Source organism: Seriola aureovittata, chromosome 22 (genome assembly GCF_021018895.1).
Source record: "Seriola aureovittata isolate HTS-2021-v1 ecotype China chromosome 22, ASM2101889v1, whole genome shotgun sequence".
Classification (NCBI taxonomy): domain Eukaryota; kingdom Metazoa; phylum Chordata; class Actinopteri; order Carangiformes; family Carangidae; genus Seriola; species Seriola aureovittata.
This window is the reverse complement of record NC_079385.1, coordinates 2,624,227-2,650,759: the sequence shown is the minus strand read 5'-3', so window position 1 is coordinate 2,650,759 and position 26,533 is coordinate 2,624,227. Positions and strand designations below refer to the sequence as shown.

The following is a 26,533-nucleotide window of genomic DNA, read 5'->3' as shown; positions in this document are numbered from 1 at the left end:
AAATCAAATATACAAACGTGCCACAAGTACTCATAAAACAACCAAACGGTGAAGTGCAAGTAGCACAGGGGACACAACTTGAGAGTGCAACGCACTGCAACACAACCAAAACAGAAAAACTTGCTGCAAGTAGCACAGGGGACACAAAAAAGTAGTGAACCAGGCTGGGTCTGGACCCTGAGAGCTCAACACTGTGCAACTTAAGGAAACACATACAAAAATAACACAAGCAAATTCAGAAAACGTCGATTTGACAACATGTGCTGCAAGTAGCACAGACGACAATGGAAGTATTTCCGGGGAAACAAGAAAAGTGCTGAACTCGTCTGTGCTACTTGCAGCATGTTTTTCTATATTTGCTTGTGTTTTTCTTGATTTGCAGTTTGCTGAGTTCTCAGGGCCACCGTAGTGTGGAGTGCTTTGGTTCCATTAGTGCATTTTCAATGTGACATTAACTGTTCAGTTTAAGTCAATTCATTTTTTTTATTCATACAACCAAATCATAACATACTTTATCTTAAGGCACTTTACAGAGTAAGGTCAAGACCTAAAGAAACCCAACAGTTCCCTCATCATCAATCATTTGGGCATGTGTTTCATAAGCACCTTGTAAAGACCACACAACTGCTGACACACAAATTCACTTTTTCAAACCTGTTTCAATAAAATGACCCTGATCTGATGAACTTCTTTGCAGCTAACCCCTGACGACTTTCTGTGACGGCACATCCTGGTGGAACATAAAAATTACATTTAGCTGGTGATTTGAAATGAGGGTAATATCTAAAGCAATGTCACTGTGGATGAAACGATGGATTCATGTAATGTTATGTTGGGTTTTGAATGTAGATGTAGCAGTTTTTACAACAGTATGTAAACGTGGACAGTGAATCCACAGATCTTGGTGGGATGGAACAGCTGTATTTACTGTTGTCTTCATCACTGTCAGACTGGCTGTTATAATGAGAATTATAATACTGATACTTATGTGTAATAGTGTTATTAATAATAACAGCAGCACTTATTGTGTTGAGGGAGGTAAAATGAAGCTTCAGTCAAAGTACTGACTTTGTGCACGAGCCATAATAGTGAACAGCTCAGGTCGGAGGTCACAGAGCAGTTAGATAGGTGAGCTGTATCAAGACTACAGCCTTTTTATATGAGGACAAATTTGAATAACATGGAATCAATGAAGGGACTTGAGTACGAGGCAGACTGAGTAATGAATCCTAATCACAGATTGTGTTGTAAATACGACAACAAGCACTAGAATGAAAAGGTTTTATCATCAACTCCAAGATCACTGCGTCTTTGTAAAATGACATATCCTCATAGGGCTGAACCAAAATCCACAAATAAAACTCATCTGATTAAACACAGTCGTCGTCTCTACCTCTGCGACCGTTATAAGCAAACTGAAGTGGGTCTAAGTGCCGGGCCACAGAGGAAGTTAGACGACCTTTGACGACTCTCTCTGTAGATTCACAAAGGTTGGAAGTGATTGATATTGACTGAAAGTCATTCATCAATGTGTTTAACAAGCTTCTGCATGTTTATACAACTGCAAACACACATTTCACCGCAACACACCGACTTTTCCAAAACCTGTTCGACCGACGCTGCTCAAACCGTCTAACCGTAGATTCCTGACAAACCACGTTGAGGGAGTTTCCTCTCAACTCTGAGAACTGTTTATCTGCCTTCTTATTCTTTTGTCACCTCCATGTTTTGCTGCACTGCACTTGACCGGGGACCGTTCTCTAGTACAAAGGAGTCAGTACTTTCCAGACTCTACGGAGAAATCGGATTTATTTGCTGACTGAATGATTCTCAGAACATAGTAATTAAGCTGCAGTCAAATCCTGGTTTAAGTGCTGCACAATACCAGTCATCAAAGTATGTATTGTACCATGTTGTACTGTATGTTTTTCCAATGGACGTTGAGTCTGACAATAAAGATGAACTGAACTCACCGCTCATCACTGAAAATGAACAGGAACAGGAACAGGAATTACATTTAGCAGGTGAGTTCATGTTACAGTAATGTCACCGTAGATGAAGCAACGGATTCATTTGATGTTACGTTGGGTTCGGAGTGAGAATTCAACAGTTTCTGTGCAAAAATAGACAGAAAATCCACAGAGTTTTGATGGTGGTTTGAGCTTGAATTTTGAAAGATGTGGTGATTTACATTCTCTATCAAAGCAATGAGAATTGTTTCCATAGTTTGGTCCACACTGACAGTGGGAAGAGATCTGAAAAAGTGAACTCAGTAAAGAGAAACATGAGCGTGTAAATCACTGATTAATTATTGTAGATGCAACAGTTCATTGTTTTATTTATACTGAGGTACAACAACACTGACCTTAACCACAGCCCATAATGATGCCAAATGATCGTTAATTTTAGTGAACAGATGTGATTTTTAATTTATTTTTTGAACTGTTCACAGACCGGCTCAGGTGTGACTGCACCTCTGCCTCCAGCTGACAGCGGTGCAGGTCGGCGTGCAGCTCTGTGGAGCTCTGCCCTCCAGCGGCTGCACACACACACACACACACACACACACACAAGCTCCCTGCTCTCTGCGGCTGGTATCCATTATTCCATCTTTAAATGATTATTGTCCTGTTGAAGTGTTGAAGGGTAGAAATCGTGAAATATACAGTGATGATGATGATGATGATGATGATGATGATGATGATGATGATGATGATGATAAATTCTTTCATATGACACGAAACCCAAGTTTTCATTTTCCCTCTAATCTTAAATAAATATCAGTTTTCCTCAGATCTTGATTTCAGTGTCTGCAGCATTAAGATTTTTGCAAGATTCTGTAAACGTTACCAGTGAGGTTATAATTAATTACTGAGTCATATATTTTTTTTTTTTTACAGTTATGCTGTTTCCAAAATACATGTAAATCAAAAGTTTGTGCTGGACTTGTCTTCATTAGTCAGACTAAATTGGTTGTAAACTGTTGTCCTATGAAATATAAAAGAGGGTTTTGGTTTAGACTCCTACATTTAGATGAATATACAGATGTTCAGTCTAATAAGAGACAACAACAGCACAACAAAGAGACAAATAGTCAGATAAAAACAATTGACAATGCAAAACAATACAATTGTGTAGAAATGGGTAAAGCTTTGGTTTCCTTTCAGCAGCACTTAACCTGACGAGTCAAATCAGAAAGAACCTTTGCTGATCTGTTATCTATATATTTAGCTGAGGGACACTCACCAGCTTTACCTGGTTTAATATATTTAATAACAATATTACAGTTTGATGCGTAGATCTAGGGAAGACTGAAATTATATCTTGTCATTTGAATAAATAAAGGCACCTCAGCAACAATACTCAGATAGAGTGTGGCGTTAAAAATCATCCCAGATTGAGTCAAGGAAACCGCACCATCACACCACCCCCACCACCCCCACCAACCTGGACACAAGACAGGTTGGATTCATGGATTCATGATGTTGACGCCAGATTCTGACTCTCCCATCTGCTGCCTCAGCAGAAACCTCAGTCGTAGACTGCATTGTAAAAGAAGCGCTTGTGTGTAAACGGACTGTAAATTTGAGTTTCAGTGAGAAAATAGTTCTTGAATTTTCAAAACATGTGATGATTGGCTGAATGTTGCGTAACGATCCACGGCTTGGTGCACACACTCACTGTGTAAAACTGAACTCAGCTCTGAGAACACCGTGGATTTCACAAGACCACTGCGCTCAGCCTTCATGTGTGTTTGTGTCTTAACTGTCCAGGAAGAAGCCATCAGGCATGGATCATCAATTGTTTGGACCTCTGACATATATACTCCCCACACACACACACACACACACTCACACACACACACACACACACACACTTGGTGTCCGACTGCCTCACATGTGGATCTCCCACCAGCTTCTATATTTAATTTGCTCATTTCCTCTCTGAGAGTGGGGATGAGACACAGAGACCTGAGCTGTGAGCAGGTTGCAGCAGCTACATGTTGTCCAGCTCAAAGAGAGAGAGAGAGAGAGAGAGAGAGAGAGAGACAGACAGACTGTGTCTTAATTGTCTTAAGGACACCACTGTGGTGGGATGCCCTGGACGTATTTAGGAAAATAATGTAACCTGAGAGCAGAGAGAAACAGAAATCCTTAACCAGTCTGAAGTGTTTGGCAGACGGCCTCTCAGCACCATAAATGCATCACACATGTGCCGCTGCTTCGACGGACATTGGGAGGAACGAACTGTATCTGGAGGGTTATTCTAGAAATTAAAGGATAAGTCTGCCGTTATTCTATAGTTTTCTTACGGTCAACAAATTCTGTGAAGAGACCAAAACCTTCGATGTGTCGGTCCGTCTGTTAACACTTTCCCCGCCAGGCTGTGGCTCTCAGCTCCAGGCCCTAATAAGGACACGAAGAGCTCACGAATATATTGTTTCATTTTTGAAGAAAATGAGGGATAATCTTCTTCGTCTTCTTCATGAGAAAGAAGAAACACCCTAAACATTGATGTGATCATGTGTTTTCAATCTGTGTGTGTAAATTCTTATATGCAAATGTCATATATATGTACATATATTAAATTTCCATACATGAAATATATGTACATATAAAATGAAAGCAAAAAATATAGATAAAACCTATTAGAAAGTGGACCAATTTCAGATATTAACATATACAGTATATCTAGCCCATACAAATATATATGTTTATGTATGTATGCTTATATTGTAGACATGTGTTACATAAATATATATCCATCCCAAAGCCTGTCAGTATATGTTGATATTATAAACAGTCCAAAAGTCTCAGACCACTTTCCCAGAATGTGAAGAGACGTGTTTAAAATGAATGAGAAAAACATTTATACGTAAACATGTAGAATTTTTATCTGTATGTTGTTTTAATAAACTAACATATATAAATTGAATATATGGCATTAACATATATGGTCACAACGTGTTATACCATATAAAAATTCACATATGTTATAATCTTCATACAGTATCTAAAGGATGTTTGTCTGACATATATGGGAGCATAACTCTTGATATGATATATATATGTATGACATATACTGTATGTCAAATGTTACATTACTGTATGACTTAACTGTGGATCACTTTGCTTGGCTACATGTTTTATTGCCTTTTTACTCTTTGGACTTAATTTTTATTTGGTTTTATTTGTCTGAGAAACACTTTATAACTTTGTTAAGAAAAGTGCTATATAAATAAAGTTATTATTATTATTATTATTATTATTATTGTTGTTGTTATTATTGTTATTAACATTATTATATGTACCTGAGGTTTGAACATATGTTTACAAATGGTCGTAAATCTGACAATGACAGAAAATACAACTGTTACAACAAGGAAAGCAAAGAGTTGCTCTCATCTCAGTCTCTGAGAGAATGAATGCAGCTCTGAAGATGATCATCTCTTCCACAAGATTTCTCACAATTATACAGAGTACTAATAATAACACATAATTATAAGAATATTGGCAACTACAGCAGCAACAACCATGAAAATGTTACTTATTATTATCTGATGCATCTGATTGGTCCAAAAGGGCACTTCAGCCAAACAAGGTGAAAGGTCATTGGCTTGTGCAGTAGCTACAACCACAGTCCTGTGTGTGTCTCAGCTGCTGAAATGAATATTCACTCTGCCACACACACACACACACACACACACACACACACACACACACACACACACACACACACACACACACACACACACACACACAAAACTTTCCGTTTCAGTGCAATAACACATTTCTTTCCTGCTTCATTGTGCCTGAGCTGGCTCACGGCGAGCTGCATGCCCAGCAGAGATGAACGCATGAAACCACCCTGAGGTAATGGATCTGTGCAGCCATTGATTGTATTGGTTTGGTGCTGACGCCGCTCTGTCTGAAAGGGAGGGGTCTGCACAGAAACCCCTTCTTTGGGGGTCTCAGGGCCGTGAATGGGGGCTTATGAATGAAGCGAACAGCAGCTACAAATTAACCACACACTACATAAATTGACTGCCACCGTGGGAGGAAGTCATGCACTTATGAAAATAAATGCTTCATACAACAATGTGCGTGCTGATGATATTCCTGTGAAATGTCACAGAGCTCAGAATGAGGCTGATCCTCACCGAGCTTCCAGCTACCTCTGCTCGCAGTGGCCAGCGCTGTGCAGGGCGAGCATGGAGAGCAGGCTGCAGGATCGTGGGAAAGGTCCTCCACGTAAGGCACTTTATTCTTTGTGTTTGTTGTTCTTGTGTAATTGATCTCACTTCACGTCCACGGTGGACTTCTTCAAAGCGCCACACTTTTTTCTTTTTTTTTTTTTTTTTACGCCTGCACTGTTACATGAAGAGGAAATATGTCTAGTGCATAATTTTCACCAAAATTCAGCCATCTTTGAAAACTTTGGGACTTCCACAAGAATTGAAAAAATAAAGTTCTGAGGATTTGAACAATGAGAGATGAATTGAGAGCTGCTGTATGTGCTGTATGATGAGGAGAGGGTGAACAGGCATGCATAGGTGCTCAGGTTAAAGAAATATTAACAGACAGGAACCTGAGGGGAAGGTTACAGGAATGTGAACGTTTTAAACAAACAGACACAGATTGAAAGCAACTGTAGAAAAGAGGGTGAAAATTTCTACTAAAATAAAAAAATTCACATTTAAAGTTCAACTTCACACATGAACATGAACTTTTCAACCTGGAGAGTTTTGGACGTTTTTACATTTAAAATACAAATTCACTGATTGTGAGTTTTAATTTCACATATGCAACATGGAATTTCACAGTTCACTAAATGTTTGAAAATATCACCATATTTGAAATATGACATATATGTCCCTATATAAAGAGTTATATATATATATATATATATATATATATATATATATATGCCACTTGTAAATGATATAATATATTATTATCACATATATACATTCTGTAGATATGAAGTTTATAACACCCATAGTAAAATTTGTATATGTACATATATTAAAAATATCTATATGAATAATTTTTATATTACAATATGTTGCAACCATAAATGCTAACAATGTGTATTTAACTTATATGTGTTAGTTTACCAAAAGAACATATTCTATATGTTTATATAGGTTTTTATTATCAAGCGCTCATTAATTTTAAACATGGCTATCTTCCCATTTCCCTAGACCCTACTGTATATAATAAGATTTACTGAAAGGCTTTGGTATATATATATATATATATATATATATATGTAACTTGTCTACAATATAAGCACACATAAACATACATATTTGTATTGGCAAATATATATGTCCATATATGAAATAGGTCCATTTTCAAATAGGTTTTATATATAATTTTGTTTTTATTTTATATGTACATATACAGAATGTCATATATGGAAATTCAATATATATTCATATGTTACATTTGCGTATAATTTTTCATTAGATATCGTTAGGCTGCTGTTTTCAGATGTTTCGTATCAACTTACAGGACAGTAAGTTACACCTACAGGCAGCTTGAGTAGATGTACAGTTAACTTTCAATGAAGTTGTGTAAATCAAAAGGCTGTAAATGGACTTAACGTTTAATGCAGCACTTATTATCTGTTTGTATCTATTCTTACTTCAGTGTAGAGATGAAACTGCCTCCAGATTCAAGAAGTAGCTTCATATTCCACGGAGGTGAATGAATTCTGAATGAATTCACCTCTGTGGAATCCGGATTCCATTGAAACGCGTGAAAATGTGAATTTAATTCATAAACGCGGGCTGCCAGCTCTGGCCTGCAGCCAGGATTCCGTCTCCTCTGTTTTCTCTGGCTCCCATCCAGACCCCCCCCCCCCTCCTCCCCCTCCCCCCGCCTGTATTATCCACCCACAGGAGAGAGGTGATTTCTTTCCTTTTTCTTCTTCTTCTTCTTCCTTTTTTTTTTTTTTTTTAACTCCATCCTTATTGAGTGGAGCCTGGTTCTGGAGTAGTGTGGATGTGGTTATTATGCCCACACTTCCCAGACGATCCGGACTGAGCTGTCACGCCTCGCTGCTGCTGCCGCCGCCGCTGCTGCTGCATGGTCCTGCCCGGTGCCGCGGGGGTGCTGTAGCCGAGTTTCAGTCGGAGCTGCTCGGCTTCTCAGAGTCCGATGTCCCCGGTGTCCTGTCTTATGCTCACTGAGCCAAACCTTCCAGCTGCTCCCTGGCTTCACTTTATCAGCTTCAAAGCCGCCAGTCGTCCCGCCTGTGGAGGACTCACGAGAAGACAGCGGACCTGTGAAAGTGCCACTGAAACTATCGTCGTCGGCTCCCTCCCTCTATCCTTTCTTTCTCTTTTGAAGTCTTTTCTGTTCACCGGGAGAACGGAGGAGCCGCAGCGCCGGGAACCATGAGCGGACGCGGGGACGAGGCCGGGGAGAGCTCCGGCTCCCAGGAGCCCACGGGGGCCGCGGAGCCCCAGAAGAGGAGGCCGGGGAGACCGAGGAAGCCCCAGAAAGTGAGTGTTGAGTTTGTGCCTCGCTGCTGGACAGGATGGTATCTCTTTTCACGACTTAATTTCTGCAAGTACGATGCAGGATGTGCTGCAGTTTGAATCCTATAGACTCGACACTTGAAGTCGGAGAGTTGAGGTTTAAACTTCGGCTTTGCCTCGCTCCTGTAAAGCAGCAGCAGCGTGTTTAGAAGCGGCTCTGATTTCATTTACTTGCAACTAACTGTGCAAATGTTTCATAGCCCGTGTGAAAATGAGCTGATTTTGCAACAGATTGCTCCGTATTTACATTAAAGCAGGGAGTGCAGTCCTCCATAACTTCCCTCATGCTCTTCATGGCTCCTGTGAGGTACAGCTCTCTGTCTGCAGAGGAGCTCGCAGCTCGGAGCACAGTTCCTGCTGTTTTCATTCGCTTTGTGAGCCCAATATGTTTCTGTACAAATCATGAGCAATGCGCGTGCCTCCAGTTGACAACATGAGTAAGAGGAAAGGTATGGGGATGAATGTAACTCTGCAGATCTTCCGTGAGTTGAATCACTAGACGCCATGACAACTTGAGGGGCTTTTCTTTTTTTTTTTTTCCTTTTTCTTTTAAGTGTTCGTGTGAAAGCGTTTAGCAAGTCGATTGATGAGTCACACTCCCAGCAGAATCACGTCCATTGACGCCACAGGCTGCAGAGTTCGTGAAGGTGTCAGAAACTGGACACTGTGGCTGTACATGAGTTTCGCCTTCAGACGCACACCAGCCTGCAGCTGTTTATTATAAAGCATGAGTAAAAAAATATATGATGAGAAGCTGCATCACGTTGCATTTAGGTTGTTTTGATAATAGAAATGTTGACGTGTGAAGTTCAGTGAGAAAATTTAAAAGTGCAGAATAAATCCCACTCATTCATTCCCTCCCCACCCATGCACAGAACCCTAACCTCCTCATCCTAACCTTAAACCCAGTCTTCCTCCAAAGCCATGAAGGCTGGGTTCCTTTTTTGTCCCTAAAAGCAAGTGGAGTCCCCACGGTGAAGTCCTGTACACAGATTTATGTCCCCACTACATGCATGGACCAAAGAGGTTGGGTGGTGGTGGTGGGGGGGGGTTCAAGGCTTTGTTTCCTGTCCTTGACACCCATCTCATGTCCTCCCTTCCCTCTCTCAGGAGCCAAGTGGAGAGCCTGTCCCCAAGCGACCAAGGGGCCGCCCCAAAGGAAGTAAGAACAAGGGCCCCTCCAAGGCAGCGCAGAAGGTGAGGAGCCTCAGAGCAGGAATGACACAGACACCTTTGATAACCACTTACAGTCCATAATCAGTACAGCGGAGGAGCGGACGCATGTGGGATCAACACACCTTTTCATTTTTTTAAAATGTCATCCTCAATCGGGACCCTCCACAGCACAGACCTCAGGAGAGATTCTTTTTTGTTGTTGTTGTTGTTGTTGTCATGAATCCGCCTGTGTGTTCTCCGTCGCTGAGATCACTTTAAATGTGAATGATGTCATTGCAGCAAGTTTATATGTAAAGCTTTGACTTTTGGTTTGCAAGGTGAGCTGCAAACCTTACCTCAACCTCAACATAACCTCCGTTACACACACACACACACACTGAGTCGCACTCTTGCAGGGTTTTTTGCGGGCGCTCTTCAAAGAAAACTCACATCCTCCACTTGTGTACCGCTTCACCTGTTCAGCATGTTCACCTGTGCAATCTAATAGTACAACAGCCCTGCTATAAATTCTGCTTAGTGTTAACAGGAGAGTGCTGAGTAGAAGATGACTGGATTTAGATATAGTTGCAGTAGTGGTGGGTGTGAGTTAGATAACACTATATCGCCAGGTGTTTCTGTTTCTTGGGGTTGGATTAAGAAAATATTAGAAGCATGTTTCAGTGTGATGGAGGAAAACAGCTACATACCGACTGCAGCCACACTAATACAGATGTTTTTTTTTGGTCTCTGCTGGACTTTTGTACTGGATTGCATGTGATTCTATAAGTCGTTGTAGTAAATAATTGTCTAATTCTAATGCGAGGGACGGTTGTTAGAGAGAGCATGACCATGACCAAACCAAACTATTGTAAATGTTGTGTTTAAAACAAATGGAGAATCAAAGTGTTTTTCCTCGATGTCTGAATATTCAGGAAGGATCAGTGAACGGTCCTGACTAGGTCTGGTATCGGTGCTAGAGCTGAACAATTCATCGAAATATTATCATAATCGCAATATGGCAGAGTGCAATATCCAAATGGCAAGAGCTGCCATTTTTTTTGATAAAGGTAAAATGTGTCACAACAAACCACAGATGAGTTTGTTTGGTTCAGACCCAAACAAACAAAAAATTTTTTTAGATTTTTTACCAGTGAAAATGAAATGCAAAAACAATTCAAACTGATATCGTGACTCATATCACAATCGCGATATGATTTCTTTCGCATATCGTTCGGTCCAAATTGATACTGATAACTGAGCGTCTAGACGTTCGCAGACATCTTTACTTATTGTGTGATCAGATCTTTCTGATGTAAGTTGAAATTTTGCTTTCTTTAAACCATTTCACTCGGGCGAAATCCTTGTATTTTGCAGCTTGTGTTTAAACAACATTGAGAATTTAAAATGGAAAAAAGTTACACTAAAAAACACATTTATGTTCCTTAAAAATACGGTGTTTTTCTGTATCAGACCTGAAACTCAGGTTTCTATTGGCTCTTACTGATAGAGTATAAAGTATAGTTAGTATAGCATCAGTCTAAAAGAGCAACATAGCTCAATAAACAAGATCCTCCAGCAAAAGGAACCCACTGCAAACACCAACATGTGAACATACAGAAACACACATAAGTACTAGGGTGTGCATGAGAGATAGAGATGATGAATGAAAAAAGGTTAAAGTGGCAAAGGAAAAGTAATCCAGAGAAAAGCTTTGAAATTTCACAGCAGTATCCATCTTTTAGGTTGTGTTGCACGTCCCTGTGTCTTCGTTCATTAGTTAGATGAAGCTGTGATAGGCCCGTGATGATAGCAGCCTTAGTGCTCCCCTGCCACCGTGAACCACTGTAAACATTCTCAGCACTTCTTTGCAAAGATATGAACCACTCTGCTCTGGCCATAATCCAGTCGAATCTCATCTGACATTGTTATAATAAACACTGAGGATATTAGTCTTTACAGATGAAAGGAGTCCAGGCTCAGCCCACACCTGTAACATATACTCTTTAAAAGTTCATTTCCCCTTCCCATATCAGTCACTTCTGCAATCTCTGACACATATCGTGGCGGCTCGGAAGAAGAAACAATTGTATTACTCACCTTACTACAAAATATAGTCAACAAGGTTTTACTCTGAAAAAACAAGGCATTATTCATAGGAAATGTCAGGTTTAGGTAGGGGCGCAAAAAGATCAAATCTTTTTTTGGGTAGATCAATCAGGATCTGCATCCTGGGTCCGCTCTGATTTTGTTCTGAAAGTCCTGACCGGAAGTTGTGATTCATATCTTTCCGCCGCTTTAACGCTTCTTTCGGATGTTTGTCCTGCTGTCAATGCTGTCTTCTGTTTACAAATTGTGTCTCACTTTTTGCTTAGTTCATGTGGAGTATTGGTTTAGACAGCGCTGTTATTTATTTATTGTTGTATCGGATTATATTGATGCCACACGTATGTATTTTAATTTGAAAATTCAGTCGCTACGAACAGCTAGCCCGGCTTGTGTTTCCTTGCCTGCGGGCAGGTCCCCCGTCCCGCAGATGGACCGCAAGGCTGCGTGGCGTGTGTGTGGTGGCTGTAGAACGTCATAGTTTTCGTTTCGGCGCACAATAGACAGAGAAAAGACATTACACCAGCAACATGACATGAAAATGACACTGCTTTGCTTAAGTAGATCCTCACAGAGCTAGCAGGGCTCTCGGCTGTTGCTAGCATGTGTGTGCCTGTGCGGTGGAAGAGCAGTAGCCCGGCTTTGAAACCTCGTGACACTGTCCTTCCCACCAAAAAAATAAATGGTTTGTTTATATGCCTAAAGACCTTAAGTGGCAGCATGAATTATAATTTTTGTTTGTTTTGACATTTCCATACTGTCCAAAAACTTTGTTAGGTGGAGTTTGGAGTTGATGGATGCATCAGCAAGTCTTTGCTTCCAATTTCCTACCAAGTCTGAGTCAGTGTTTGGTTTCTTTAACCATGACTACAGTCATTCATTTAACTAAGTAGTTCTTCTTTTAAATGTGATGAAAAAGGTTGGAATGGTGTTAATGAGAAAAGACTCATATGGGTCACTTAAAAAAACAGTTATAAATGACTTTTTTGACCTTTTCTTTGCAGGACTTTTATACTGTTAGTATAAAATAACAGGATCAAGTTATTCAGCTGCTGTAGTTTCCTCCAAAACCATAATGAATAAATAAGAACACATTTTTAATGGCTTTTAAGACTAGTAGTAGTAGTAGAGTCGTTTGGTGAAACCAACACTACTAAAGAGAAAGATTATCCTGCCACAGTTTAGTTTCACTTTGGCTCTGGCTGCTAGTTTCTTGTGAAAGAATAATGGTCATTTATGGGAATTTATGGCAGGTTCCTTCTTGAGATCCCTGCGAATTCAGGGCTTCTGCAGACATGCTGCATCTCTCTGCTCAGACATTTAAAACACTCTGATGATTAATTGAACAGGGTGTTGTCTTTCAGACCATTAAATCTCCACATTAAAAATGCATCATCCCAAACAGAGAACTGGGATTACAGTACACAGATTGGCTAGCCGGCAATGTATCATGATAAAGACCTGCTAATGAACATCACAGGATTTGTCATCATCATTTTGTTGTAGCTTTATATGGTTACTCTTCTCTTAAATTGTAGGGTCCTAACCTGCTATTGCTCCTGTTTGACACAACCTGATAGTTAGTCCTTTCATTTAATGACAAAAGTAACAGATTTTTCAAAATAAAGTTTGTTTAAATGATCAGCAAGAATTGTCTGGTCAATGCAGATCAAAGACTAGGTGCTATTGAAGAAAAGATGACTGCATGCTAAGGTCCAATGAGTAACAAGAATAAACACGTTCAGTGACGTGGAATGGTCATGGCTTGGTTGGGTTAAGACTTGGGTAAAAACTTCTTAGTTATATTTACTCACAAAAAAGGTCTCAGAAAAGATCATGGTTTTGGTTAAAATAAGTACTTTCCTTACGGTCAAAGGCCTTCATCGTCATGGTTACAAGGATAGACATGCAGTAATGGAATGATCAGAGATACATTGACCTCTTCAAACCTTTAGCTGAATCAAGGCAAATGTTCAGTATGTCATCAGTGCATGACAACAAGTCCTCCAGTAGGCTGATTGTCCCTAACCTTGGATACAACGCATAGGAACGCACTAATGGCAGGTGTACTGGACCTTCGTTGTCGTGGTAACAATAATAAACACGTAGTTAAGGTTGTGGAAAGGTCATGGTTTGGTTGGGTTAAGGCATAAAAACTGCTTAGTCATATTTAGGCACAAAAAAGGTCTCTGCAAAGATCATGGTTTGGGTTAAAATAAGTACCTCCTTACGGTCAAAGACCTTCGTCGTCATGGTTACAAAGATAATCATATGGTTATGGTTATGGTTATGGAACGGTCATGGATAAAAGAAACAACATTGACCACAACTAAACAGGAGTCGACTCATCCATCAACCCCAACCCCCTCCTAGTGTGGACTTTGTCGCTCTACATACAAGGTCACCTGACTTCCTCCTTTACTTCTGTCATAACCTCTGACGCGGCTTGAGGTTACCTATCTATGGGTCTGTAATAAGCTGCTTGGATAGCAGGAGGCCAGTTTAGTGCAGACTTTCAGAGATGCACGGACCTCTTCAAACCTTCAGCTGGATGTTTTTACACCTATAAAATGCTGATGGTGAGAAATTGAAAAACTCCACCTGCCATGTGACCGGCCTGGGCGGCTTGTACTCAGTGTCAGGCTGACAAAGGAGCTGGTGTTGTTAACTGAACCAAAGCTACACACATGCCCTAACACCACCATATCACTGATACAGGCCTTTTGCTGGTCATCGTCTGCAAAATTCATTGCAGCTCAGCAATTTGACTAAGATTTCACCTGACTCCCAGCCAGGAGCCATGGAGCCTGGATATATCTGATGAATTATTGACACTGGTCTGGTCTTGTTAATTGCCGGTGACTGCAGGGCTTTGCCTTTTGGGAGTGCTGGACAGTCTGCAGGGTCAAATCTCTCCCAACTCCCACAAAAATCAAGTCATTCATCTCCTTAATAAGAAATGTAATTGGGTTGAAATAGAGGTGACTGGTCGCCATTATAGTCAGGGCTGTGTTACGCTATCGTTGCATGGTTATGCAGTTAAAACTGTTTTAAAATGTTTGTGCTGCATTACGCTACCGGCAACAATTATATCGCTTTGTCAAAATCGTACAAGTTATAGTCAACACGATGTTGTGCTTTCCAAGATTGTTAGCAGTAATGTAAAGCATACAGTTTGTGATTCGTAGTACACCAGTACTGTATCAGTAATACTGCATCTCAACCACTGCCAAGAAATCTCAGTGACATCACAGGTTTCTTAGCTTTCTTAGCAGAGTAGTATTTCACCGGTAGAATCTTAGTGTATCCAAATTGAAATGACTGGATCGATATTGATGGAGAAACCTAACAGATCAGAAGACTGACAGCCATGGAGCCACATGGGGAACATCCATGCTCACCTCCTTCACATTCTGCTGCTCAGCGTGGGACAGCAGGAAAACAATTCAGTCACTGCTATTGGAAAAAGGGCTGGTTCAACAATTACACATTAGAATGGACTAAAATCAACCTCCCTTCAGTGGAATCTAGTGAATTCTGTTTATTCTACCCTCTCTGTGACACTCAGCTCCAAGCCCATTGGTTCTTCCCTCTGAAGACGGAAATCTTTAAAAATGGCATTTGTAACAAAAGGCTCAGTAGTTTCCTGAAACAGCGGGCATTGTAGTTTTTAACAAACATTACTCAAAGAGGAGGAAATAGCACATTTGTTGGGGACTATGTAATGCTCTAGTATTCCAGTATTCATGGTGATGAAGGAACACGTCACCCAGTGCAACAGTGTGGATGTCTCTGATAGTTTTAGGACAACAATGGACCTTTATGGCACAGAGGAATAAAATATACATGTTGGTTCCTCCTGTAAGTAATTTGTTTAAAATGCTCAATAATTTCTTAAAACACCTGACCACTGTAGTTTTTAGCAAATGTTACTCAAACAGGAAGAAATAGTTTATTTGTTTGGAACTATTTTCAAGGGCGGATTAATACACATTTGATGCTCTCGTGGGTATTTACTTACTTGAATACTTCATTTATTGTTATAGCAAAAATTCTGGTTTGTTGAAATTTTATTTGTTTTACTTTTGTACTTTTGGACATCATTTCTATCAGCCATGATAATACTGTACTCCAGCTAATACCTGAGGTCAAGTAACAAGAGGAGTCAGATGGTCAGACGGGTTGAAAACAAACCCCAAGGTTAGTCAAACTTATCTGGAGGAGGTAACTAAAGTGATCTGTACATTTGTTACACAAACTGTCTGTTTTAAAAATCCGTCACAGTTTACGCACCCACTTTTTGCAGAGCTCAGTTTCTTGCAGTTTTGTGCACACAGAGGGATAAACTGTTGGTTTGTGTCCAACATGTCTGATTGTTGGACTGCTCACTTTTCTTCACCTTTAGGGCTTTGTTGTAGTGATCTCACCGCGTTCCCAGATGTCAGAAAATAACCTAGTGACTCCACTGTTATTCTAACTGATAGAAACAATGACCAAAGATATGAAAATAAGATAAGATATAGAAGCCATGGAAAATGAAGCTCAGGGAAAGTGTCCTGAGCTGGCATATTAACGTAATGGCCACGGTGAAGCTGCTTTTTGGGCTCTATTTTAATGCATTCAGGGCGTGTCCATGTCAGTTTTGCTATTTTAATGATGGAAAAGACAGACGCTCCAGGCGCATGGTTCAAAATGGTTGCACTCAGTCTCTTAATTATTCATGGGAGTGTTTTGGGTGTAACATCTAATAACCCAATCAGGGCGCATCTCCCATTCTCTTTAAAAGCCAGGTGTGCTGCAGCTTGGTGGATTGCTATTATAGAGTTAGATTTTATTTGCAGTCAGTTGATCGCATATTGTGACTGACCAGTGAGTCCAGTCCTGACGCAAACTGTGCACAAATTTAGTTCAGGTGATGAGAAACATGGTGGCACACTCTGCTTGTGTGTAACAGGCAGAGTGTAGGATGCACATTGTGCATATTACTCTCTTGATAATTCGTCCTTAAAGATCCTTTAGACTTGTTTTAAACACTGTAAAAATCCTCTGCTAGGATTCATATTTAGTTAAACATGTTTTTCACACACAAGAACTGGATCTAAAGCTCATCTCCTTTTACTTCCTGGTTGAGAAATCTGGATCAGGCCTTATGCCCCGCCCACCACCTGCTTGCTCCAGGTGGACAGGTGAAAGAGCAGAGAGTATCAAGACGGTAAGAGGAGGAAACATGTTTGAGCCTCAGTCAGACCCAGACTCAGAGGAGGAGTCTGTTGAGACCAGAACCAGAGACTCGCAGACGTATCAGAACGGTTAGCATAGTTAGCATCTTTTATTTGTTCATGTTGTTTGTTAGCTTGTAACTGGCAGTGGCTGACACAGTGTTAGTGGTTGTGCTAATGCTAACTCTCTCTGTGCTGACAAGGTTTCAGGTTTATTTAGCCCCGCCCCCCGTCCCCACAAGTTGACAGGATTGGTTGGATTGTTTATGAGACTGTCATTGGTTCACTGCAATTCAAGGTGGAAACACTCAGTCATGGTGTAGATGATTATTTCACTCATCATATGGATGGTAACAAGGTGAAACACTTGACTTTCATCAGAGGGAGGTTTTTAAATAAAAGTGAAATACTGCGTCACTGACTTCAGACCAGGTTTTTGTTGATCGATTGCAAAAACGCTTTCTGCTGCTTCAACATATCAATGTGCCTGACCACACCTCAGTTTAAGACCAACAGACTCATGGGCGACTGTGAAGACTGTGAGGTGCAAAGTGCAGCACCACTAACACCTTGATTTGACCATTTGCTTGATCAGAATTTGATCCATTAGTTCTGGTAAAGATCACTATCAGTAAATCATTTTTTATTGAATTCATGCTCTCATGTTCTAACGCAGTGGTTCTCAAACTTTTTCACGTCAAGGACCCCTAAAGTGACACAATGGAACCTATCTGACAGGATTTTTGCTATTCAGTGTTTTATTACAGAAAGTGTTTGAAACTCATGACCATGTCACTCTGTTACTTATGGATGTGAAAATAAATGAGTCCCCCAGGAAGCCCCTCAAGGACCCCTGGGACCGCACTTTGAGAACCACTCTTCTAATGTTTCCAAAAGGACAATACCCCAGGCTACGCGCTTTCAGAGGAATGAATGGACTGCCATCTTGTAACGTGGTGTCTATAGGAAAAGCACATTCAAAACACCTTAACTACATGCGTACATGTCACTTTTTTTTTTTTTTTTTTAAATCTTGGATGATCATATGTCGTATATAACACGGTAATGTCATGTATGTCATGAAGTCACAGGAGTTTTTTTTTTTTATGTCTTCACAGAAAGCCGAGGCAACCGGAGTGAAAAGACCCAGAGGACGACCCAGGAAATGGGTGAGTCAGTGGTTCTCTTAAGCTCTGAGCTTGTGTGCGCTGCTGGAACACGTGTCGTACACAACACAAGAAAGGGCTGTGACTAAAGGAGCTGTGTCAGTTGATAAAATCTATTTGTGACAGGAGGTAAATGTGCATGGGAAAAGCCTGCGAGAGAAAAGGAACACACTTGTTTCTTATCATTTAAAAGCACTTTGTGGCAGAGAGAATTCTCCCAGTGGGTGAAATGGACTTGTTATTAACTTTCATTATATGGCCTGAACACATTCAGAGCTTCCTCTCTGGTTGTTGCATGTGTGTGTGTGTGTGTGTGTGTGTGTGTGTGTGTGTGTGTGTGTGTTCAGGGAGATCGCCAAAATGTTTGTGTTATCAGTTAAAGAAAATGTTTACTCTCCGCGCTGGCCGCAGGAATACTTAAATAATTCCACCGACAGCTTGAAGGCCTCAGTGTTTATCAGCTCCAGAGTAACAGAGCTGATTGATAATGCAGGGAAAAGCAGCTGGCATTTGGAAGTGCCACCAGGAAGGGCAAGGAGAGATGCATATATCATGTCTGCATTTTTATGTGCCAGAGGGGCGGAAAAAAAAAAAGAAGGGAAAGCCTCCGAGAACCGAGCTGCAGGGTCATAAAGTGTGTGTTTTATATTTATTTTCCTGGAAGGAATGGTGTGTTCCAAGAATCAACCCTGCACATTTAGTATATTCTCCACTGTCAACACTCTGCTGGTTTACTGGTGCGAGCTCATGCTGGGACTTGTTAGCTCCATGTGGCGGCTTTAAAATCTGCAGCAAAGTAAATTAGCTGCTTTGTTCACATGCAGGGCATTGAATCCTCCGCCTTCATGGCCTTCTTCAGCAGCAGGCCTACAGCTGCCAGGATGGCGGTTCAGGCTTTACGTCAAGTCTAATGTCTTTGGAGTGACTCCCAGTAGGTCACAGCAGAAAGCCATGGGCATTTTTGAGAGTTACAAGAGCAGGCAAACCAGGTGACCTGCACTGTTGAAGCAAATATTAATCCCTGCATGCTTTGCAACCTGTGCATACAACAAACTATTTCATATAAAGCACCTTCCTCAGTATAGCTTTGCCAAATTTAAAGGGACATTGTACCATCAAGCCAAACGTCAAAGTTGATGTGAACATTAACTGAGGCTCCTGATTGTACTGCTGATGAATGCACGTGACTGGCTGATTGTATAATTGCATGAATAAGCAGGTGCACAGGTCTTCATAATAAAGTGCTCAGTAAGTGTGTATAGATATCATAACCAATACTGTAGTCATAAATTTTATTGCATTATCACACATTTTTTGTACTATTTACTAAAACGCTAATGTACGGTGTCCCTGAACGCACTGCAACTGAAGAAGACACACGCAAATAACACAAGAATCACGCTGCAAGTAGCACAAATGCCAACGGAGGTGTTTCCATGGGACAGAACAAAAAGAACAACCTGGCTGGGATGAAGATGTTTTCTGAATTTGTTTGTGTTTTGTCTGTTTGCATATGTTTTCTGAAGATGCGGTGCGTTGAGCTCTCAGGGCTACGATGCTAATGGGACCCCAGGTGTACCCACCCACAATCCCTCACAACCAATGACAATATCTATTGGTTGGAAACACATTCTTTTTTCTTGTTTTTCAAAATTACAGTATCTGTGTCATGTTGAATTGAATTTGACCTAATTCTAAACAACACAGTCTCGTCCGACAAAGACTTAGATCAGGCTCAGTTTTTGTTGCAACAATGTTCGTTGTTGGGCAAGACACTGCGTTGTGCAATCTAGTAGATTACTTTGCTGTTTCTCTACTGTTTACCTCATGTTGTGACAAAATATGAAAATAGTTTCCACCCTGATAATATGTGTTGCACCAATAGACCGTATATAAAGATGGACGTAGACATCATCCACTGGTTTTTTGAAGAACGGTTTTGAAGCTTAGAGTGAGCCGCTCCCCCATCGCCATCTTGGCAGTACTTGATTCTGCCCCTAACTCCCAGCTAATCCAAAAATGGACAAAGAAGAGGGGCAATTATTCATAACTTGAATAAACTTTGATAAAATGTAAACAGGTGAGTTTTATAAACAGTTGTCATGAAGGAGGAAATTAGCTCTAGAGACCAAAACTGTTTTTGTACCAGGCTGTAAACATGTTTATTTCTGCTGTAAAGTTGGACATTTTAACACGGGAGTCTATGGGGATTGACTCACTGTTGGAGCCAGACTCTAGTGGTCATTAGAGGAACTGTAGTTTTTAGCACTTCAGTGTTGACTTCATTTGCTGCTTGGTTATAGCTTATACAACACACCCCAAGAAGTGCATCTCCCTGGCACAGGGGAACACAGCTTCACGGCATGCTTTGTAAAATGGTTGACAATAATACAAAGGATTTGTGGTGAATGGGTTAAAACACTGGAGCGATCTCCTGTCTGGAATCTATCTTTGGGAATAACTGTAATATTGAAGATTTTATCAGATGCAGCCTCACAGCTGCTTTGTCAGCGCAGCAGCTCCATCAAATCTATTTCTCCACTCGGCTGCCGGCAGCCACTGAACCCTTGGACCGAACGATGAAGCAGTTGAGGTTTACTGCACGTCCCAAGTACACACACCTACACACCGACACAGCTCCCTCCGTTTGCTTTATGTCTTGCCTGGCAGAACTACACACACAGGCCGCACTATAAACCAGCCAGTTGTGTGCTGTAGATTGTATCTTTCTAACACAGTTGACAATCGAAGCTGCTCCCGGCCGTATCTGATGTGTGTGGATGAGAAAATGTTTAACTAGCGCGGTGATCTGTCAGCAGGATAATTACTCTCTTTAGCTGCTGCTCTTATTGTTGACTTTAACCACAGCTCATCATTAAAGGATTCATCATCAATGCAGCAGTGACAGTTGCGTGATTTAGAAAATTAAATGTCAAAGAGCAAAGTTTTTAATCCCTCTTAATTCAGATTTACTTCAGAAAATGACAACCTGACCTTAAACCTTTAGCTCTTGCCTCATAATTGTCTACCTACTTATGTTTCTATGGCAACATTACACCTTCTGTTTGTATCCCCCTAAAACATGATGGGAGGGGCAGGGGCATGGTGTTGCATGTGTTGAAATGAATTGTATGCACACCTACAGGAATGTCTACCAGCAGGCAGTGGTTTTCCTGTTAGTCCCACAGGGTCAAAGTCAGGTATAATACAGTTCAACAGCACTTCACACTACATTCTCCAAAATGATCATAGAGTTGAATCGACACCTCTCTATAACATCAGTGGAAATGAACATTATAACTTTCATGAAGGAGGATTTACTGCAGGACTGTTGTATTAGACTACATTAGTTTTAGCTAGGTGTTCCTAATAAACTGTCAACTGAGTGTATATTTTTACTCAAGTAACCGAACCAAAGAGAATGACGAGACAGTGCTGGTTTTGTTTTGGCAGTTGAGCGTAGATGATGAGCTTTTAGAAGACAAGGACAGGATGAGTGGATCCCCATTAGCTACAGCCGAGGTAGCAGCTACTCTTCCTGGATTCAGTGTTTGCATTTGGCCTTAGTTAATCAACATTGTCCTATAAGTAACTTAGACAGCTGCTCTTGAACCCTTACTGGTCCTCAGGTAGTTGTGCATCCATAGTGTGCACCCAGTCCAGTCCAATGGATTCATCCAGTGTATTTGATTCTGGATTTGGATTCAAGAAAATGCTTTTCAGCTCCAACATTACTACAATACTAGAATAACAACAAATACGTGATCTCATACATGCAAACAGTGTTCCCAGGAAAGATTGAGTGAGAGGCAGTGTTGATCCTGGACCGCTCCCCTAGAGTAAATACTTTTACTTATATAAGTATAACTACATCCATCACAAACCCCTCCCTCCACCTATTAAAGGTACCGTATAGACTAAAGGTAGATGTCCATGTGTAGTTTGATTATAAAGCAGGTCTAGGTTCTATATTAATACTGTGAAAGTATCAAAGCCTCAGTCCACAGAGAAATGCACACAGCCTGTATTCAGAAACTGAGCCTTAAAATCAGCCGTCAGGACTTCCTGTAACTCAGAGCCTCCTCTCTTCTGATTGGCTCACTGACCTATTCTTACTACAGCTCCAGAGAGAAGCCTGAGAGAGGAGATGTAAAACTACATTGACATGGTTTTTGGTTCTTAAAACCCAAAATATATCTTCTTATGGATCAACACTTCAAATAAAACACAGGAGAAATGTAATATATGGGACTTTTAAAGCAAGTGAATAGGAGGTGAGGTAAGTGACCTGGTGGTGTGCCTCTGAGACTGGGGTTTGTATTTGGGTTATTAAAAGTCATGCACTGTGTCTCTCTCCGTACCACCAACACACAGCTGGCAGGAACTGCTGGGGTCAGTCAGACCTGGCTGATCCAGGGTCAGTCCCTCATTTGTATGTCATCTTGCTCCTCCACTGTTTGGCTGCAGGTCCTGTCCTCTATGTGCAGGTGCTGAGATGCTGACCAGCTGACCAGCTTCCTCTGCTCGTGCCCTCCAAAAGATCGCATTCATCAGTTGCGCACAACAGTTCGCCTTTTCTTCTGCCAAATGGCTGCTGTCCTTTGGATTTAATGTGTTGGTTGCTTTACAGGCAAGCTAACCTCTCTGTCCCTGTTAGCTGCTATGTTACAGTAAAGCTTTGGCATCCCCAGGCAGCCTATAGTACGACGTCATAATGAAGTTACTGGCAAGGAAATACAACAGCTGTACCTGGAGACCTATGTGTTTTATATAATGGAGGTCAATTGCTCTTAGTCCCTTAACTGTACTGAGTCTGCTCTAGTTAAAGGTCCACTGATGAGTTTTCTCGTGCATTTTTAGAGCTGAACATGAAGTAAATATCTTCATTCTTATATTAGAGAAATCGTTGGATGCGTGTCAACTGTCAACTGTGTGCAAAACTTGGAAGAAATTCAGGCCCAGGAAAGTTCTCACCATCCAAACCAATGGCCTTGTTCTACACAATGTAACACCTTGTGTTTGTATGAATGTGGGAAAAGTGTTCTTATAATTTCCACCCTCACTCTAGCACTCTGAGCAATCTTACTTTGAATCTGATCAACCCATTAGCCAATGACGAAAGGTCAGTTCACACAAATTATGAAAAGAGAACCTTTCTTACTTACTTCCTTTGTCATATCTATTCAACTTCATGCCTATTCATTATGTAAACGCTGACAGACTCGCAACATCCCTTAGGAGAGGCATTGTCCCCCCTGAGGTACAGGAGACTGGACTCATCGGCCAAGCCTTTGAGGCACAGGTGGAGTGCGGCGTAAGGTAATGGATACCTATAGAAAACGCTCTACGTCCACTGCTATGTGCATCACACACCCCGGGATTTGTTTCGGATCTTGGCTTGGCTTTAGCTGCCATCTCATATCTCAGAGAGGCTGAAGGCCTTTTTAGGATTCCTGGAAGATGAAGATTTTTGTTTTTTCGCTGGCACTGTTTAACAGGATCAGGCCTCACACGGACATGCGGAAGAGGAACATTGACTGTCTACATGAAAGGAATTACCCATAGGCTCAAAGAGAGCGATAAATCGGGTAAATAATTATTTACCATTGGCTGAGATGGGAAAATAGCCTCAATAAACAGTCCGTAAAAACACAACTGTGCTTTGTTCTGGCTGAACACCTTTGAGCAACTCAGTAATTGTGGATGTTCCCAGTGTTGAGCAGTCAGCTGCCCTTGGCTACTGATTACACTGTTTAGGCTGATAGATGTAACATTTAAATTTTGCTCTTTATTACTATTCCCACTATTTACTCTGTGCTGCACTCTTTTCTAATCATGTATCATTTCATAGGTATGCCAGATAATTTCCAATAATTTGAAGTAACCCACCACTGTGTCTCACCAAGGAGGTTTCACCTGTTTGTTTATTTGTTTTGTTGTAAGTAGAATTAAGCAAAAAGCACTGGATCGATTTGCACCAAACTTGGTGGAGAGGTGAGGCATCGACCAGGGACGAACCCATGGAAATTGGGTGCCAATCCGGTTAATAATGTTGGTGCTGGTGGACAGATAGGTAGGATAGTTCGGCCTTGGCGGAGGTACACGCTCTACTGAGTGTCATCCTAGTTGTTTTTGTGTAAAAATACCTCAACTTTTTAATGCTGGAATTAGATCATTGCTAATAATAATTGAATATTTCACAGAGTGTGGTACAAAATTAATGATAGTGTTGATACAGTTCATGTTAAATCACACTGAGACGGTTGCTGAACTCACTGAATGGCACCAGTACAGCACGAAACGAAACAAAGACGATTTACGTATCGACGTTCCAACAAATGCCAAGCGGGAATCGCACCATTTGTATGTGTTATATATTCCTTTTCTATTTGTGCTCTGCCCTTTCCTCTGGTCAACCAGGGTTTGGAAGCCAAACTGTTTCGCTGCCCTCAGTCTGTCCTTCTGCCTTCCACACAGCTGCCCCTTTGTGTTCGATTCTCTGCAGTCACATCCGAAGTATCCAGGACACACTCACACCCATCTCCCCTTTCTGTGTCAATGCAAACCCTCGTGTTAAATGGAGTCTACTGTGAGACTAATGCCCTCTGCATTAAAGGTGCGGAAATGAAGTGAATGGGCAAGGAAGCACCAGGGCTGTAGCATGGGTATGTGTTAGGGGAGTTGATGTAGTGTGAAGGGGAGAGGTACACTCCCATCTCACTTCAGGCTTTGCTGCTCTTGGCTTCGGGTCAGAGTGGAGGCAGGTGCCAAGCTATGGAATCAGAGCTCAGGGGAGAAGAAAAGCAGGAAAGTCTGGCAGAGTTGATGAGCACCTTAATTACCAGTTTGTCCGGCAGCTTTGAAGAAGTGGAGAAGAGATCGGGAAGGTCCTCAGAAACTAGAAGCATCTTAAGAACCTCTTCCCTTTGGATGTGTGCATGTGTAAAGCAGGCGTAATTGTGCTATTGTGATTGGTGTCAGACATTAAAAAGCTTTTTATAGCCTTGGCACATCTCGCAGAGAAAATATGGAACTTGGCTTCAAGGGACTCTGGGCAACAGATCCAGAGTGAGTCAGGGGTTGAATCAGGGCTGCGGTGCACAGACAATAAAGCTGAATCTGAATCATTAGTGCAATATGTTCTGGAGCGTGAAAACTCATCGATGACGTTTTGAAATTTCAGTTCAACAAAATTATCCAAATTCAACCTTCACCTACCTGCTTTAAACTGAATATCAACGTTAATCAATAAATGGAGTTTGCTCTGTAATGGAGATGGTTCGGTTGTCTAAAGCTACATATTTACATCATGAAACAACGCAAGCAATGTCTCTTGCAACAGTGATGAATGAATTGTGGTCAGTGCTGACTCCTTGTGACTTGTTAGACGTGTCAATGGGATGCTTCTGGTGGCCTTTGTCAGTGTAGCAGTGTCCTGGTCTGAAGGATGGGATTTTCATTGCTACTCTTAACTCCTTGAAAAAAGTTGAAGAAAAAACTAATAACTAAAACTAACCAACTAATAAGTGGACTTTAGTTTAAGATTATTTTGTCCCAAACACTATATGTACAGTATTTAGACTGCAAAATGCACAGAATCACAAAAGATTGCAGAATATGTCAAAGAGATCTCCTGACCTTTCATGAAGAACAATCATCAGGTCAAAAAATAATTTGTCTAATACAAATACCCTTAAAACTATAATCACATTTCCATCAGCCTCAGTGGTACTTTGTATTTAGTGTTAATTTACCTACATGGCTGTATGTAGCTGTTATTTCAAGTCCATCATTTGATTCGAAATATTCATTGTCATTTTCTGCTGATGGACTGTGGTTCCCTGTAGGTCTTCAGAAAAGAAAGAATAAGAACAAAGTAAAGAAAAAAATATTAATGAAGGCACATGGAGACACACACAGAGACAGCACAGATCTACAAAGAGTTCAGCAAGTAATACCTGAGCAGGTTGAGATAGGCATAGTTAAAGGCTAACAAGTAAAATCTCAATAGAAGGGGAGAATCAGATGGCAGTGAGAAAACCCTGCCGGACAGATGCCTCTGATCATAAGATCTCGGGTCTGATCAGAAGTCAGTTCAGGGAGGTGAGGATGGGAATGATGTGGTCCCTTTTTGGAACCTGTTAATGCTCTTGCAGCAACATTTGAACTGGTTGGAAGCAGGATTACGAAGAGTGAGTGATACCAAAGTATAAAGAGTTACAATAAACAAAGCAGGAAGATACAAAGGCTTGAGTACCTTTGTTCAGGTCCCGTGTAGACTGAATTGATTTGAGTTTTACCCAGTGCGTAGATGACTCAAGCTCCCGAGATTTTCATCATGT

The 26,533-nt window shown here is 41.1% G+C and overlaps 1 protein-coding gene across 1 annotated transcript; it reads left to right on the top strand.

Moving 5' to 3' along the window:
- The first annotated feature begins 7,964 nt into the window (after positions 1–7,964).
- On the top strand, positions 7,965–23,756 carry hmga2 (high mobility group AT-hook 2). The gene is made up of 7 exons (XM_056368270.1): positions 7,965–8,512; positions 9,659–9,745; positions 18,144–18,194; positions 22,659–22,678; positions 23,260–23,313; positions 23,430–23,510; positions 23,690–23,756. The coding sequence occupies exons 1-7, from the start codon at positions 8,405–8,407 to the stop codon at positions 23,754–23,756; spliced, it is 468 nt and encodes a 155-aa protein (XP_056224245.1). The 5' UTR covers positions 7,965–8,404.
- Positions 23,757–26,533: the final 2,777 nt, after the last annotated feature.